This window comes from Semicossyphus pulcher, unplaced genomic scaffold (assembly GCF_022749685.1).
Source record: "Semicossyphus pulcher isolate SPU_LCO1_2020_fin unplaced genomic scaffold, fSemPul1.0.p SCAF_17, whole genome shotgun sequence".
Taxonomy (NCBI): Eukaryota; Metazoa; Chordata; class Actinopteri; order Labriformes; family Labridae; genus Semicossyphus; species Semicossyphus pulcher.
Genome location: NW_027211681.1, coordinates 1,893,316 through 1,911,131, shown reverse-complemented (window position 1 = coordinate 1,911,131; position 17,816 = coordinate 1,893,316). Strand labels below are relative to the sequence as shown.

General features: G+C 42.7%; 2 protein-coding genes across 5 annotated transcripts in view; one reads left to right on the top strand and one right to left on the bottom strand.

The window, feature by feature from the left end:
- Nucleotides 1-494: 494 nt before the first annotated feature.
- On the bottom strand, nucleotides 495-14,949 carry cep170ab (centrosomal protein 170Ab). 4 transcript variants are annotated; one of them, XM_069666303.1, is made up of 20 exons: nucleotides 14,852-14,949; nucleotides 13,586-13,672; nucleotides 13,165-13,310; nucleotides 12,967-13,056; nucleotides 12,038-12,116; nucleotides 11,768-11,826; nucleotides 11,153-11,312; nucleotides 9,838-9,975; nucleotides 9,195-9,647; nucleotides 8,673-9,064; nucleotides 8,439-8,567; nucleotides 7,612-7,744; nucleotides 5,752-7,215; nucleotides 5,277-5,520; nucleotides 5,041-5,149; nucleotides 4,684-4,842; nucleotides 4,064-4,152; nucleotides 3,580-3,673; nucleotides 2,355-2,406; nucleotides 495-2,247 (listed from the first exon to the last, which is right to left on the bottom strand). In XM_069666303.1, exons 3-20 carry the CDS (start codon nucleotides 13,267-13,269, stop codon nucleotides 2,009-2,011), a joined length of 4,188 nt encoding a protein of 1,395 aa, XP_069522404.1. In that variant the 5' UTR covers nucleotides 13,270-13,310; nucleotides 13,586-13,672; nucleotides 14,852-14,949; the 3' UTR covers nucleotides 495-2,008. The 4 variants fall into 4 exon arrangements, with proteins under 4 accessions (XP_069522404.1, XP_069522405.1, XP_069522402.1 ...); XM_069666304.1 differs by having other exon boundaries at nucleotides 8,694-9,064; XM_069666301.1 differs by having other exon boundaries at nucleotides 8,439-9,064.
- Nucleotides 14,950-17,349: 2,400 nt separating this feature from the next.
- Nucleotides 17,350-17,816, top strand: part of LOC138594535 (B-cell lymphoma/leukemia 11A-like) — a 32,103-nt gene continuing 31,636 nt past the window's right edge. The window contains exon 1 of the mRNA XM_069665662.1: nucleotides 17,350-17,431. Within this exon, the coding sequence (XP_069521763.1) occupies nucleotides 17,377-17,431 (55 nt within the window). The 5' untranslated portion in view covers nucleotides 17,350-17,376. The remainder of the gene's footprint in view (nucleotides 17,432-17,816) is intronic.

Sequence of the window (17,816 nt, the reverse complement as noted above, 5' to 3'; positions counted from 1 at the left end):
GGGAGCAAAACCCTGACACAGCTTTAAGGATTAAGGAAGTAGAGCAGAATATCTGGAGACATACAATTAGCAGTGCAGTGCTCTGGCAGAGGGGCCTCCAAAACCTCATTTGTCGTGTGCACTTGCCTCTGCACAGAGTGAGAGAGAGGTCAGACAGAGAGGGGGGTGGGGTGTTGCTTTCCATGATGGCCAAGACTTTCTTTTTTAACCTTCATTATAATAAAAATAATATTGTTGCATTATGCACAGTAGAAGTACAGAGATTGATTCAGTCTAAAGCACAAGTACTAATAATGCAGAATCACACTAAAGTGTTATATTGTTATGATGCATTAACATGTTACATCATTTTAATGTAGTAGATGGTGGACTTAAAATATTGTATACTGTTGTGTTATTTTGGCTGCAATATATTTGATATTCTGATTTTGTGTTTTACATGTAAAATATGAATCTACAAAGTGGAATTAACATTTAAAAACCGGAACAAAGTATGTCATGAATATCATGCATTTTATTGGAAATGAGACAAACAGCACACAGGTATTGCAAGGTCAACATTTAACCTAACATCATTACAAAGAAAAGAAAAAAACTTTATACAAAACATCCAAACAAAAATTATCCAAATGCTGAAACAGAATTAAAAACAAAGTACTGTAGGTGCTGAGCACAAAATGCAATTATTCATCTTTATTAAATTTGTTTTGGCTAAAATTCTTCAACAGTTCTGATCAGGTTACATTCATGTGTAAACATTGGTATGAGGCAAGACATTGGAAAACCTACAGTCATTACACGGTCCATCCTTCCATTGCATCTGTAACAATGAAATGCAGCTGCAGGACTCGGAGGTAGCCCCTGTCTTTGCTGGTTCAAACACAACTTTGTGAACAGAAATGAATTGACAAACTGTTCATGAACAGGCAGCTGGCTGTCACCCTGCTTTGTTTTTGGTCAAGGACATCAACGTGATAAAGGAGCGTCATAGTGTCATGTCCTGGTCCCTCAGAGATGAATTTTAACATAGTTTAGCTTGTAATGTGCAAAAACCAAACACCACCTCCACCTCCTCATCTCTCATCCACTGTTACATCTCTGTTCTTCCACTATCATGATTGTTTAAATAGGGCACTTGTGACAAAATACATTTGGAAGAGAAAAACCTTTCTGGGAGCTACATTTGATTTTCTATTAACACACATGGTCTTTACACTGGTTTCAAATGACATCGCCACAAGAAAAAAGGCATGGATGGGACTTTTTGATTTAACTCTAATAACATTTACACTGGTATATTCTGTACATACCCAGCTCTTTCCCCAGCAAATAAGCAACGTGGCCTTTTCTGATGGAAATTCATTACTGAAACTGGTGTGGGGATTGCAATGGCAGCAAGCTGAGTAATATATTTCTTTTTATAAATTATTCTATGGCAGGGTAGAAGAACACTTTTCACATATACCTCTGTTGAATCCTTTGACACCATTGCACCTTTCAAGTTTCACTTTCTGCATCTGCCTCAAGTCTGACAAGCTCCAAACAGAAAGATTATAAGGCTTGTAATTAAACAGAAGACTCAGAGATGATCAAGACATAGTCATTTTTTTTAAGCAGTAGTTATGTAAGTTTATCTTAAACCTTGCATCCTTTCATCTTTTCCATCTGTTCTTTTTAAGGATAATGGATGAGAAGCTGCAACACAAAAACACAGATGGGTGACTGTATATTACGTCATATCTTCTTTGTAAGCCCACAAAGTAACAGTGTCATGTAATTCATATTGTATATATCATATCTGAAGAGCTGCTATTTGGTAGTGTTGGACTCTTACAAAGTCCAATCCACTTTATTTTGATAGACAGTTAGGGCAGTCAGGCTTTCCCACAGGACAGACTTCATTCTCCTCCCTCTGTGCTTCTTCTTCTGGAGCAAAATACTGTTAAGTGTCTGCTTCCAAGAGCTTCAGCATATGTCCAACATTAAGATGCAGTCTGTCTTCAGTGTATCACTTTTTAGACCTTTGTTGGGGCCCTGGGTCTCGCTCTGCCACCTCTGCATGGTCTGAAGGTCCAGAGGGTTCAGTGGCCTGTCCCTCAGGCCTGGATGTAGCTGCAGCTCCAGGGTGCAACAGTGACGCTCCTTGCTGCGTCCCAGGGATGATCTTGTGGTCAGTCAGAGGGCTGGTCAGGCCCATTGTGGATAGGGCATCCAGGGTGCCATCTGGGTCCACCATCATGTCGATTACTGATAGATTGGTTGAGAACATAACATTTAACATGAGTACTATTGAACTTCACATAGGCACATTGTCACAGTACACTACAAAATTAAGAAAATGATCAAATTCATACCCAGCAGTTGTCTTTCCACTCTCTTCAGGTCTTGAAGGACTGTTGAAATCTCCTTTTAAGAGAACATAAATAACAAATTAAAACTGGTTGATTAAGAAAGTGAAAGTTCATGCATCAAATAAATGAACTCAGTGCATCTCTTTGAAGCTGCAGGAATAGATTTGGAGCCTTGCCTTGTACACTCAGTAATGCTTTATGAGCCCTGTGACTGTGTGCTGGATATACATCATCTCTCTGGAGGGGTTTACCTGAGGTCAGGCTGGTTTAAAGGCAGAATTTATGACCACAATAAAGTTTTGGTGGCTCTAACTTTTTGCAACTGCAACAACAGTTCATAAGTCTTTTTTTTCATTCAAAAAAAACATATTTGGTGTTTTCTGCTCTCTGAAAAGGAATCTGGAAGATAATCTAAATGTGCAAGATGGTTTTATCTTAGATTTGATCCCTCAAAGAGCTGAAATAGGCTACTGTAATTAATCGATCACTAGATGTGCCTTCGTAAACATTAGGCAAGAAGATCCCTGAATTGCCTCTGTTTGATAACTGAATACAAACACCGCTAACATTAAAAGTTAAAAACAATATTGTTTTGAAGATTGTTTCAAAAGAGTTAGCAGCAACACAAAGTAGTTATAAAGTTATCAGGACAGAGTAATAATAACACACACTCAAACACAAAGATACCGTATGACCACCCAGCCATGACTTAAAATTGAACAGATTGTTTTAATTGTTTGAAAATGAAATTCATGTTAAGCGCCGGTACCAAAATCCTCACCGCAAACACGCATGCTAGCAGTTCTGTAAGGCTGTATTCTAGCATGTTAACATGCTTACAATGGCAATGCTAACATGCAGATGTTAAGGAAATATATGTTGACCATGGACACTATTTTGGTTTTGTGTGTTAGCATGCTAACATTTGCTAGTTAGCAAGCTAAAGAAAAAGTATAGCTATGGCTAAAAGGAATGTTAGTACCAGAATATTGCAACCAATGCCTGAACCAAATATTAAGTCAAACCTAGTTTTTGGACTTCATTTAACACCACTAATGTCAATGTCATAGATCCATTAGTTAAGAGCCATTAGGCTTCAACTTCAAGGCACCCATTTTATCTGTACCCGAGCCATCAAAGCATGCAGCTAGCATGGCTGAAAGAACAAGCTGTCTGATGTATTTCACAAGCCTTCAGCATGAGAGTTAGAGGTGTACAGGTCCATCACCTTATTGGAGCTCTTGAGTAGTAAGGAGTCATGCTCCGCCTGCAGTTTGCTCTCAATCTCTTCCCACTTTAGTTGTTTATCCTTGAAGAGGATCCTGGAGGCAGAGTTGGAACAAAAATAGAAGAAAGTAAAAAAACACAAACTCACGTTCACATTCATACTGCTATCAAAAGGTATATTAAACATGAGTTCATTCAGCATTGTCTGTGGATTGTAGGAATTGAAAAAGGCTTTAAGTTAGCGCGTGATAATTAGTAAGATGTTGGTTGCCAGTTTAAAACTTTGTGGTGCCACACAAATTGAACTGGTTGCCCTAGTTATGCCTTATAACATATCCTAACACTAACTATATGTTTCTATTTTGGCATTTCCATCCTGCACCTGCTTTTTCCTTAGTTGGCTTATTACATTTACAACAAATTCCAATAACAGCACATTCATTAATGGACCAACGTCCTGTTTTCTGATGTAGCATTCAGATTACCTGATTTTGCAGGTTGTTTTGTCAACAGACTGTCGTATCCTGGTGGACAGCTGAGTCACAGATGCTAGAAGTAAACTGTCTAGCACCCCCTGATAGATGATGAAAATAATCAAATGAATGTTACATATATAACAGTAGTCTTTTCAATGATCTTGCAAAAATGACCATAATTATAGAGATGACTATGTATGCATTTGCACATTGATACATTGACAAAATTATGAATTTATTAGCTAAAGGAGGAGTTTTGGGTCCAATCACAAGCACAGCCAGTTTGCTGTGGGGTGACTGTTTATCATGTAGGGAGCTCCCCCTAGTGACACACATACACAGACAGACATGTTGATCTGCTACAAGATTGTTGAACAAACACACTTGCTGTTACCATTAATCAATAGAAAAAGAAGTTTGAATACTTACATTTTCAGATACTTAAGTTTACTACAAGTTGCACCTTAAACATTGTCTTAGTTATGCAAGTTTACAGTGATTCCCGTTACTTACACTTAAAATAGAGAGTTAATTATTTAAATATCTAAAATCCTAACTCTGTGTTGCCCTACGTTAGCAGAATGCCTGCACATTTTGAGAGTATGTTTAAGATCTAAACAGGGACTCACATCATCTCTATTCCACGTCTGTCTGCGGATGGAGCGGGTGCTCTGTCCACCAGAGGCCCGAGGTCGAAGCTCCACAGACCTCCCATTGGTTGCCATAGTGCTGCTGTTCTCTGTAGGACCCCCTTGGTCCATGCTGTCATCAAATACACGTTCCTCCAGCTTGAACAGAATTTAAATGAATGCACGAGTAGTGTTATTTCATCAGATCCTATTTTTGGTCACTTCTGCATCTTTTGGTGTGAGAATCTTTATTTAGAACACGTTAAATTTGATCTGGGTAGCATCAAATTAATATAAATCTTGATATTTAGTGGTTTTGGATCTGAAAGATGTGGGTTTATATAATGTGTTGAGTACCATAGCTCCTGGGTCAGTGGCTGCAGGGCTGACTGAGTCGATCTCTCCTGCCACATCATGAATTTCTCTGGCGAGCATCGCTAAGTCTTTGGCTAGGTCTTGGCTTATCCTGATAAACAAACACAAATACAAATTCATTACCTGACAAATGGTAAACACGCAAAGAAGCTAAGTTTGAATACTGTTATTATGACTCATCACTGCTCTCAAACTGCACTGAACAACCAACTACATACCTGGCTATTTCCTCACTGTGTGCTGTCCAGTCTCTCATGTACTCATCCTGTTCCCTTGAGTGCTGCTTCAGGGCGGCCAGGCCTGCCGGATTAGGAGTTGCTGGGGCTGAACCTCCCAGCTGAGCTACCCGTGTGGACGGGAACGGCCGTGTTTGTCCCTGTTTGGATATGTGACGGTTTGAGCCATACTCGTCCTCTGAGGTGGAGGCATACTCGACAGGCACGCGGCGCCACCGAGTGCCAGCTGATATTTTGAAAAAATGAAAGTTAAATGTTGCTAACAATGTGCAGTTCAACAAGCTTTGTACACAACAAACTGGTTGGTATGGCTAATGCAGTTACCTGTTTAGACAGCATAAGCATTCATTTGGAGTCCTGTTTCTGGCAACCTGACACATTTCTGTACAATATTCTCGCTTTGAGCTAGCATTTCGAATGGACACAAAAGGATGTTAACCATGGTTAAACTACTTACATGCAGGTGTGACATGTCCATAAGATGAGGTGCCTTTACCCTTGTCAGGCAGCTTGGAGGCGCTGTTGGCCCTCGCTCTGGGTCCAGACACTGAGGTGACATTAGACCCTCTCAGTCCATGTCTGATGGCATAATCACCTGCAACGCTTCTGGCCCCCAGACCCCTATGCCTTGTCACAGTGGCCTCTGAGTCACTCTGAGCTGACGGGGAGCCCACTCTAGGCCTCCTCGGCTGCGCCAGAGCTTCTATCCTGGACATTCCTCTTTTTACCATCCCTGTCCTGGATGCGGAGCTCGCGGTGGAGGCCTCAGAGGCTACTGACATCCTGTCTAGATCAGCAGGCTCAGTATCTGACGAGTCTCCCAGCCGGGCTCGCCTCAGCAGGGAAGCCCTGGTGGGCCTGGGTTTGGGAACATTGGTGGTTTTACTGGCTGCAGTAGAGGCTGGATTCTGGGTCATTTTAGCCCGACTGGACTTGGTGCTGGCCCCCACTGTCGTGCTCCCGGTCTGGCCTCTGGTATGAGAGCTTCTAGACTCCTGTGTAGAGGTGGGCTGGGAGTCAGAGAGGAGTGAGTTGGAGTTGACGTCATCGTCAGTGAGGTCCAGAGAAGTCCAGGGGCGGTTTGTCTGTGGACCAGATGCCCTCGTCTTGACCCTCCTGTCCTGGGTCTCTCTGGCACCGGCGGGTCCTTTTCCGGTTGAGCACACAACTGTTCTCTCCTTCTGCTGAGCTGCAAGAGTGCGGCGTTTCTGGACTACTTTTCTTGCTCCTTCAGCTTGGCTCACTGTGCTCGTCGTGTCCACGTCTGACTCGGGGGACATGGAGCCTTCAATGGACTGACTCGGTGGATCACCTTGGTCTGATACAGTCGTCTCGAGAAAGGCTGCGACAGCTTCTGAGTCTTTCTGCAGTGTAGCGCTGTCAATGCCAGTCTCTTTACTCTGAGCTCTGCGTGTGAGTCCATCAATACGAGGTATTAGCTCAATGGGCACGTTGGAGCTCGGTTTCTCCACAGTAAAACTCTCCTGCCTCAACAATGGTTTCCCGGTACTTTCCCTGGCCTTCTCCTCTTCCTTTTTCCTCCTCCGGGCCTCCTCCATTCTTTTCTCTCCACTGGGCAGGGGACGAGGGGGGAGCTTGGCCATCACACCCGATTGGCTTGATCTTCCACCACCACTGTCCTGCGACTTGGCTGGTGAGGAGCGACTGGGGCTGCCACCATGACTGCCCACACCTCCATGTCCGGGCCGAGTCCTTCCCCTGGTCAGCTTCTCCTCCGGGTTCTCTTTCTCCTGTAGCTCTGTGTCCTGTTTCTCCCCCATATCTGTCCGCAGGCCTGAGCCTGGGGTCCTCCTTCCAAGGACCAGCTCTTCACCAGGCAGCTGGGGCAGGGTTCTCCTCTTACGCTCTGTATAGCTAGACGAGGCAAAGGAGGCTGAGTGGCTGGACTCACTTATTTCAGCTGAAAGGAGACAAAAACATTTTATTATGATCAAGCGTATGACATGTCACTGGTTGGTGTTATGAAAAATAGTTCCAGAGTTCAGTTTTTAAAGACAGAATAACACCATCTTCCTCTTTTCTTCTATGCCACACTTGGTCTTGTATGTCAAGTAGCTTATTGCAGCTAATTTAGTCTAGTCTGTTATGAACCCTATGATTGTCTCTTTGGGCCACAGTGGGTTTTGATTAGTTAGGTTTTTAAGTTAACTTTTAATGAACACATTCTTAATTTCCCTTCAATATTTACCAAAGAAAAGAATGCTGTAATTAGGCCACCATAAATTAATTCAGCACCATGTCCTGGTAGGAAAAGTTTTGTTTGTTGGAGTTAAAGAAACCTAAACCGATCTCGTACCTCTGTCCTCTGTGACCATGATGTGACTCTCCCCTCCTGATCCCTCAGGGTCTGTCCTAACATGATTGGCAGCCAGAGTAGCCCACTGCGAGACCCAGCGAGGACCACCCACCACCAATTCCTCAGGTAGTACCTGGACAAAGACAGCAATAAAGATACAAAAGGTAAATTATAGTGCTTATACCAGAGGCTGTATAAAAAGATGGATGACATGTCAGCTCCCAAAGGGTTTCTAGTGCCCCCTGTTGACTGGCTGCAGTATAGGTCATAAAACCCGCCTCCTCCATGTTAACACATGGGACATGGGTCAACTATAAAATCAAAATACAAGTCAAATACATTTTTCTCAGACATGGTTTTGTTTCATGCTGATTTACATCCAAGTGTTCATTTTTCTGACAAGTTTATTTTTAATTAGTTATTTAATGCTGTTAAAAGGATGATTGACAGCTCTGTTGACAAATATGGCTCTTGCAGCCGATCAGTTCCGGATTAACAGAGTAGAGGAGGACCAGCGAGAGGAAACGTAACTATAACAATCACTACAGTCATTGAAGTTTCCATATCTTTGAACGTCTGCTTCAGACCAACAAAAGAAGCTTTTCTGCTGTTAAATACACCTTGGCTGGTGGCAGCTACCATCAGGGGGGTATTTTGGCTTCAATTTTGTACAATAAGAGCAGATGAAGACGCGTCGTCGATCTTTATATACAGTCACCTCCAGTAGCAGTAGCAGTTAGATGGTCTCTAAGCTACAATGAAATACAAAAGACAAGGCTTATATTTACACTTTCTAGATTAAATTGAAAAGCTTTCAGTTTCTGCACCTCTGTCTCCATACGTCCAGGCTTCCCTCTGTCTCCGGTCCCAGACCTCTGGGAGGTGAACCTCTCTCTTTGGTCAACACTCCCCAACCTGGACACACACACGGCCTCCTGCTCTTCCACGCCAAAAACCTGCAACACACACATGAAAAAGTGAAAGAAAACCAACATACAGGTATGAAAATTACACTTTTTAATGCAATCAGGAGCCAACTCAGTCAGTAAAAGGGCCTTTACCTTAAGTTTCTTCTTCCTCACCTTGTCGATCATTTTCCGAGCCTCTTCCTCTTCATTATCTCCGTTCTCCAGCTCAATGGTGTAAGTGCCTCTGTCACTATAATCATCCCCATGGTGATAGCACTCATCACGGCCGCCTTGCTGGTGTGTTGCCGAGCCGCGTCGCCTCTCCACGAATCCACCTGCTACTTTGGAGGTTGAAGACTTGCGACGGCGAGCCGGACTGTCCTCCTCTGCAAAAAGCCCCTCTGGAACGTTAGCGCGACCCTCTCTGATCTTCATCCCTGCACCGCCCCAAAGCCCCCACGAGCGCTCCTCCAGGGCTACGGCTCTACGCTGCTCTCCAAGTGCGTTCTCCGAGTCACTCTGAGTACCGTCCTCATGTTTACTACCTGGTATTGGAGAGGTAGAGAAGAAGGTAGAGAGTCAAAATGTAAAGAAAGAGACTGGAGAGGGTGTAGAGAGGCACAGGATAAAGTAGACTAAAGCAAATAAGCAAGACTATGAAGATATTGTACACACCTTTAAGACTCTTCAGTTGTACAGGCACATCACTTTTCACACTCTCCCCGTCCTCCTCTGCAACTGTGTCTTTCAGAGCCAGCGGCAGCTCGTTCTGAGCCAGCCAGTCTGCAACTTTAACCTCTGCAGCTACCATGGCCGTCTGAAGTGGACTCAGCTCCTCGCCAACGGGCCTTTTAGGACGCGGCCTGGTCTCTGGTCCCACCTTCGCCACACGATCTTTAACAGTCACTTTTCCTGACGCACCAGGGTCAAACTCGATGGTGAAGGAGGCGTGGCCATGGACAGGCTCTGCAGCAGACGACGCACTGGCATCTTGTTCTCGTGTGGAGGCTTCACCGCTCACTTTACCTGCTGAGGGAGAGTCCTTGGTTGGGATCTCAAAGTAGCTCGGCTCCTGATTGGAGGCTGTTTGAGTGGCAGATTTTGGGACCTCTGTACTTTTCTTGGTGTCTGTCAGAATTAAAGCAAACATATGTATGTAGTATAGACTCTGCTAAATGGAATTTGTCAAGACTGAATATATTTAGGGCTACTGAAAGCCATGTTGCAAAAACAGTGACATTTCAAATAACACAATACACATTATTTACTGTCTCAACTACATCATCCATCACATTAACTTGTGTTGCCTTGTAAATACCTGTTTCAGCTTTCTCCCGTTTTCGCTCTGTGCTCTTTTCCTCAGGCCTCCCTTGTTGTTGGTCATCAGCGTCTCCATCTCCCCACCAGGCGGGCTGGCCATAGAGGGGCGTGCCTCTGTGCAGCACTGCTAAGTCCCCTGTTAGAAACAATCCTTCAAGTATTATTACATATAATACTGAAATGGCAACGCTGGATATACCATGACTGAATACAGCATTGTCATTTAAAGTACAAATTTTAAACAATGATTTCATCAATAATCCCCCGCTCCCCAGTGGGTGGCAAGATACTGTGTTAATAAGCATGCAATAACTGTATCATGGGTTGTGTTTTAACCATAGACTGTATAAGAAGATGGACGACGTGACAGCTCCCTAAAAGTGAAGCCAAAACATTTCGAGTGCCCCCTGCTGACTGGCTGCAGTATAGGTCATAAAGCCCGCCTCCTCCATGTTAACAGATGGGACATGAGTCGAACTATAAAATCAAAAAAATACATGTCAAATACATTTTTCTCAAAACATGGTTTTTGTCATTATAGTTAGTTCTTATCACGCTGACAAGTTTTTTTTCAATTAGTTATTTGATGCTGTAAAAAGGATGATTGACAGCTCTGTTGACAAATACGGCTCCTGCAGATCTGTATCTGATTAGCAGAATAGAGGAGGACCGGCGAGAGAAAAGTAACTAAAACAATCACTACAGTCATTGAAGTTTCCATATCTGTGAACGTCTGCTTCAGACCAACACAATTAAATTACCGCTGTTTTTTCTGTAAGTTAAGTGTGTGTTTTGGTTAGCAGAAGTGGCTACGACGGCGATCTCTACTGCACAGCTCTGGCTCCAAATGACGTCACTATCGCAAGATGGCAGCACCTATATAGGGCTATTTTGGCTTCAATTTCGTACGAGAGCAGATGGAGAAGCGTCGTCCATCTACAGTCATTGGTTTTAACCAATACTGGAGAATACATGGATAAACATTATAATGTCTTATAATTTGATTGGAAACCTTAATAACACTCAATATTGTAGTTTTGTTCTCACCCTGTTGCTAATTTATACATGCCATCTAAATAGATGATCCAATTCTTTAACCAGCTTGATTAGCCGGTAAAATATCAGGTAAACTAATAAAGGAACCACATCAACAAAAAAGTAATTTTTGACTAATAGATGACTCAAAATTGTTGCTAAATGATTGACAATTCTAACTGTTGAACACAATCCACCATCAATATGTTATCCTAACACATCTGGATTCGAGTCAGTGACAAGCCCATGCCCCTTTCGCTGCATCATCGGACACTCACCTGTGGTCTTATCCTCCGCTCTGCTGGCCTCGGGGGCCTTGGTGGTGGCTCCCTCACACACAGCTGCTGCAGCCTCTGAGGGTTTCACCTCAGATTTGGACGGTTCCCCCTCTGGAGGTTTCTTCTGGTTCAGCTGGAGCTGGCTGCTGAGCTTCTCATGCTGACAGATGGGAAAAGAGAGCTGAGCTTAGAGAGACAAAGGCAAAACCTGACTGTAAAACGCTGCTGAATCTAAAACTGGGCAGCTAGATTTTAACTGAAACATTCTTTCATTACACATTTTCTTTATTTTCCTGATCTCTGTAAGGGTATTTAATTGAAGAGACATTCTGAAATTTGCGGATGAACTTCCACTTCCTCATTAAGATGAAATCCTATCCTCTCTGCAGCTACCTGGGCAGTTTGCTGTGAAACAGCAGATTCATCAATCTCGAAAAGTGGTATTTTGCCCAACTCAGCAGAATTTTTCTCTCCCTTACACTAAAATCCTTCTCAGGGTTTTTTTAAACACTGATGAAAAAAACAACTCTCTGGCTTCACTGTTTCCAACAGGCCTATTAAATCTGGCCATTTACATATTAAGTTTCACGATACATGAATAATGTGCTGTCTAACCTTGAGGGCCTCCTCTGGAATCTGCAGCTCCCCTCGAACCACAGTGAACAGGTTGGTATGTGAGGCAGGTTAAGGTAAAAGACAGTGAACTGTGAACTGTGCAGGGGTGGGAAACATGCACTGATAGCCTCATCTATAATGCAGCAGGCAGAGGGCAGCGGGCATTCACAGTCATTGAAGAAGAGATTAAGTTACAGCTGTCCATGCACACTGACCTTGTGCTGCATTCACAGGGTTCCACAGACATAAAGGACCATATTCAAAGGATATCGTAGCCAAACCTCAGTTTGTCATCAATCTTCAGGGTGACGTAGATTTGCTCCTGTATTCTGACATCATTGACAAACGTCTGCAAACAGAAGCAGAGTTTGATTAAGATCAGCAGGGTTAAAATAATTGTCTTTTTACAGCGTCAAATAACTAATTGAAAAAAAAACTTGTCAGCGTGATAAGAACTAACTATAATGACAGAAACCGTGTTTGAGAAAAGTGTATTTTGATTTTATAGTTTGACTCATGTCCCATCTGTTAACATGGAGGAGGCGGGCTTTATGACCTATACTGCAGCCAGTCAGCAGGGGACGCCCGAAATGTTTTGGCTTTACTTTTAGGGAGCTGTCATGTCGTCCGTCTTTTTTATACAATCTATGGTGTAAACAGAGAAGCCGGCAGGGCGGAAAAGTAACATGTGTGTGTATTTGACGCACGCGCTGCTTGTTTACACCTCACGCACGTCTTGCTTGGTCCAATGTAAAATGGCAATGGCTGCATGATGGCGGAGCTTCGTAACGGCGCTGAGGCGGAACCACAGTGTTAAAAGGGCTTTAGTTGCATACTGGACCATGATTGACCTCTAGGCTAGTTGTGATGTCATAAATCATGTTGGTAGGTGCACGAGGTACACTGGGATTAAAGGTGAGCAATCAAAAACTCTGCACCTTCTGCAGATGAAAGTGCAAACAAAACTTTGCAATACATTACTTTGCAAAGAACTAAAAAGGTTACAATAATCAAAACACCTCAACACAATCAAGACATAAAAAAGGATATCTTAATGGAGTCAAGTACATGAACCTCCTTGACAACATACTGTATAAATGCATTCTGGTTATAATACTAACTGTCTCTGTATATCAATGATTGTGTGTTAGAAGATAAAGCATATGAGACACAGAATAGTAAATAAATATAACACTCACCCCGTTTAAGCTGCCCAGGTCCTTTACTTTGTGTTCGTCTGTATTTGGCTCATAGTTGATGACAGCGTGCTGTTTGTCCACACTGCGGGACTGAAGCACAAAAAATCCAGCCAATCATTGTAATCTACGCTAATCTCAGCACATCAGATAATAATCCAGCTGGATGAAGAGTAACAGCTCAGAGTTACAGTACTGTACCTGCAGCATGAGCTCGCAGTCATCCCTCCCTACAAAGATCATCTCTCTGGGGAGCCGATGACGCGTCCCCCCGCTGCTCACCAGGAACCAGGAAGTCAGACTCATCTCTGCCTCACGAGCTGACCTTTGACCTTTAATGCATCCTACTGAAAAGAAAATGGCAATTATCTATTTATGTTTCCAAGACTCTCCTTGTGAGTCACACTAAGATCAATCAAAAGATATGTTCAGTGCTAAGAGGCGTGAATGAGGCATGCTGCTTAATATAATTACTTAGGCTTCCCTTAAACATCTGTGTGTGTGCGTGTGTGTGTCATATGCTCAGTAGCTATTTCAGGAATCACCCCAGGACATGCCTTTCTCTCCCTGTAGTGCAGTAAACAACATTAAATAAGACAAGAAGAGTGCAAAATATACTCACAGATCACAGAAATCTGGGCATCCTCCTCGACTCCCAAACTAAACTAATCAGCAGCGTTGTCTAGTCACCAAATGCAGCGACAGACCTCTGAAAAAAAAGATTGTACAAAGAGAAGCAGGGAGTGAGGTTGACTTGGTGGTAAATTAAGGGACAAAAGACAGTAATAATGATACATGTATATTAGGAGAGTTAATTTGATTGGATGCTGTGCAGAATCTCAGACACAGCACACACCCACATTAGCACACAGAGGCCAGGGAGAGGCAGGAAGTCAGAGAAACAGCCAGAGAAGATAAAAAAAGCACTGATGTTTTTCCTCAAAATCTCTCCTCAAATTATGCCCTCATATGATTTCATTGCAGTATTCAGGATTCCCATGCACATGAAACAGCACAACAGCCCTTTTCAGAGACACAAGGAGCCGGTCCTCCTCCTGCAGCACACAGGCCTGCTGACTCACTCTCAGAACGAGCCATAGGTGAATTAGTGGGATTTAATTACGCACACTTTGTCATATCTGAGGCTCATGTTTGTGCATCAACAAGAGACCAATGGGACCTGACAGCCCCCCCTCTCTCTGTGTGGGAACGGACGAGTTAACCTTTTTACTGGCCTGGCTTCTAGTGGCCCAGATTTCCCTTTAAGACGCTTGACCACACACGGCTCTGTCCACTCTCTGATATAAATCTCTGCAAATGAAACTACACAAGTGTGCTCACAGGCGGAGGCAGCCGATGGGCGAATAGTCGGCCAATGACAGAGCCTGAAAATTAGCCCGGTTAGGCCATGTCTCAGTCCAGCGTTTATCATGGAGCCAATTTATAATGACAACATTCCGGACGGGAATATTTATTTAAAATATAATGATGTGTTAAAGAAAGACTGTCCATATTATGTTTTAAATAAATGTATAGCTACGGTGAGTCTGTCGTGCATGTTTATTATCGCCTTGTCATCTGAGGCGTATTGATCCTTAACGTTCAGCAGTACCTTCTTCATTGGCGCGCGCTCTTTAAGCCACACAGAGGCTAATTTAGACAGATTTACGCAAACAGTTTTCACGTGTTGTTGTAAATCAGGTTATAGAGGCTGTCTGCTAATGTGCAGCCATGGCTCCCCCGTTATGGACGACATAGCCTATAGGTTTGTCGCAAAAACACAGCGATGCTCATTTCACCGTCTCCATCTTCGGTGCTCAGAAAGCAGCACGAGACAACAGAGCGCGCCCGTTCCAAAAGCAGACAGAGTAACGTAAATGTCACTCACCAGGTGCTTCCCGGACAATCAGCATCCGATATGTGGAGGATTATGAGCGGTGGTGGTGCTGCTGCTGCTCCCGTATGCTCGCTGCCCAGCCCAGCTCCTCCAACACTGCTGTATCTTGGCCTCACGGTGGCGCTGTGTGCTCATTGAAAGAGAACATGGCGTTATGTAATACTACTGACAGCAAACCGTGAGTGGCCTGTATTAGATGTTTGGATTTTTGGACAATTACTATTAATATAGATGGAAAGATGTGCTGCGTTTTAATTGTATAGGCTATGAAGGAGAATATCTTTTGAGTTGTAAGGAAAATGGTTATTGAGGACGGCTGTATCAATCTCTCTTTAAAAAAAAAAGGTTACACAGTAGCCCCTTTGAGTAGGCTATGGCAACAATTTGAGTATTTTATAACGCACACTACATTTTTTGGGTGGACTTCTAAGGCCCCATAAATGTATTTCATCGGCCAACACAACACGAAGCTATTTATAATCATAAGTGAATAAATATAGTACTGTAATAATATTTGCCTTGTGAGTCATTCCTAAATGAAAACACTAGATGGCGCCAAAGTATTACGCTTAGAAGAAGTCGAGACACCTGATCAATTACGAAGCCAATCAAACCAGTGTTTAGAGCAACATTAAAGCAGTTATAGGTATTTTCTTCATCAATATGAATCTTCTATCCTGATTGTTTATGATCAATCATCTTTATTTAGTTAGAGATTAAGCTTCTATAACACACTGTTATGACTTAATTTAACATTCACCACTGTATGAAACCAAATACATGTAAAAAACCAACAAACACAATCCCTACATTTTGATTATTTATGTAGATTATATCATCATAACAACTGTGACCAGATAAGTATACCTTCTCATTTTTAGCCGGGTATCCCTCTGAGGATCCTTTTCACAGCAGTTATAAGCCTCCCGTTTAAAGTGTAGCCACACTTCATTGCTCATTAATCCTCAGTACTATCCCTCAACGATGCAAACATTTGGCATTTTACTCTGTGCTGTTTTATCAGATAAACATTATTCTTTGTCTCATCAGCCAAAAACACAATAAAAAGCGGATAATTGCAGTTATGCATTAAAATTATCCAAATATTTTTTTCATAAAAAGATAATTCTCTCACTTTCAAATGTCAGATGGTTTCATTTGCAGCACGTGATTGTAATTCCGGTAGTATTTTCTCTCTGCGCTCCTGTACAGTAAAAACTATACCATCACAATAAAACGATAAAAACACTCAACACAGACACTAAATCCTTTGAATAGACTGGGTGTAGTCTATATACACACAACAATATAACATTATATCACAGTGCAGTAGCTTAACTCAGCAGTGCTGTGCTTTAGAGTCCTAGTAGTTATTGAGTGTTCATTTTATGCTTTTATTTTGTTATAAGTGTTTAGCTTGTACTTTCTGTTTATCTACCACACAGACAACCTGTAAGATGAAATCATAACCGAGGACATCTGATAGGCCTATATCTGATTCAGATCACAGCTTTTTAAGATAACTCCAAGAGCATCATTCACGGTAGATACAGTATTAGCTACATAATGTTTACATGATGTTTAATATTATCAAATCAAATTATGCTCTGTCAGAGTAATAAAAATACATTAAATTATAGTTGTTAGCTTTAATCTTTACTTTGATTTGTTAATTATTTTGTTTGTATTGGGGTTTTTTTGTAGTCCGATATGACTAGTTTGATTCTATTAACATTTACATCACGGTCTACTTTATGGTCCACAGAAGCTTTAACATCACTAATTAAACTAATTCAATAAGTATAAAAATAAATGGGAAATACGTTGTCTTCCCTTGTAAACATAATAAAATAACAGGTAAAAATAGTAATAGGTTATTAAGTAATAATACACTATATGTAAAAAACAAAACAAAAACCGTTAATACAGCATATTTTATAGGCGAAGCAATAAAGTAGGTCTTTTCCTTATATTCATGCGCTTTCTGCTTACTTTCTTGGATAACTCAAGTCCTCTCTCTCTCTCTCTCCCTCTCTCTCTCTCTCTAAGCCCAGCCCCCTTGATCCCTCCTGTCCATTGGTGTCTTCGGGGTCTCTCCTCTCTCTGTCTCCCCCCACCCTTCCATAGGTAGTCCATAATGAGTGTCCATTGGTTTTTATTACGGCTTGTCCCCCTCCCACTGGCCGGCTTCGCCCTGCCCATGTTTTCTATGTCTCAGTCTGTCCATCTCCTGACGTTCAAGTTCGCAGGAACGTCACGTCCGCACTTGAACTTGCAGCTCAGGGGGGCTTCTCCGTACCCCCATCACTCTCTCTTTGCGAAAAAGTCATGAAGAGGTCCGCACAGCCCGCAGCGCGCTCCGCCTCAGCCTCTGTATGATCTGCACTTCATTTCTTCTTTGCTTTTTTTCCTATTTGGATGTCAGACGCATCAATGAAGATATTTCATTTGGAGTCTACCTTGTAGGAACGGATTTCCCAATGTGAACTCAGCTGAAGAGCCGACACTAAACCAACATGTCTCGCCGCAAGCAAGGCAAACCCCAGCACTTGAGCAAACGGGAGTTTTCGCGTAAGTGGAGATAATCATATTTATGCTGAATTCAGCTGCATGTTTCTCTCAGTGAGCCGCCTCGCGTGTTTTGTTTCGTGTAGGGCAACTTCCTTGGGGGATTTGAATAGGTAGGGTTCGGCCACGTACGGACCCTCCGCTGTCCTGAGTGAAATTACAGAACGCAAACATATCCAAGACTACAGGTTCGTTAAACTGACACAGGGATCCTCTGCTGGAACTTTTAAAACAACGTGCCAGAGAGCTTTAACTTGTGGTGGTTTACGTGTTGTATAACGCAGCCTTCAAGGTTTCTTTCGCCATTAAAGGGCATGCATGGGCTTTATGGCCAGAGACCTTTGGCTATATGAAGGCAGCCCAGGCACACTGCTGCTCTCACTCGCTG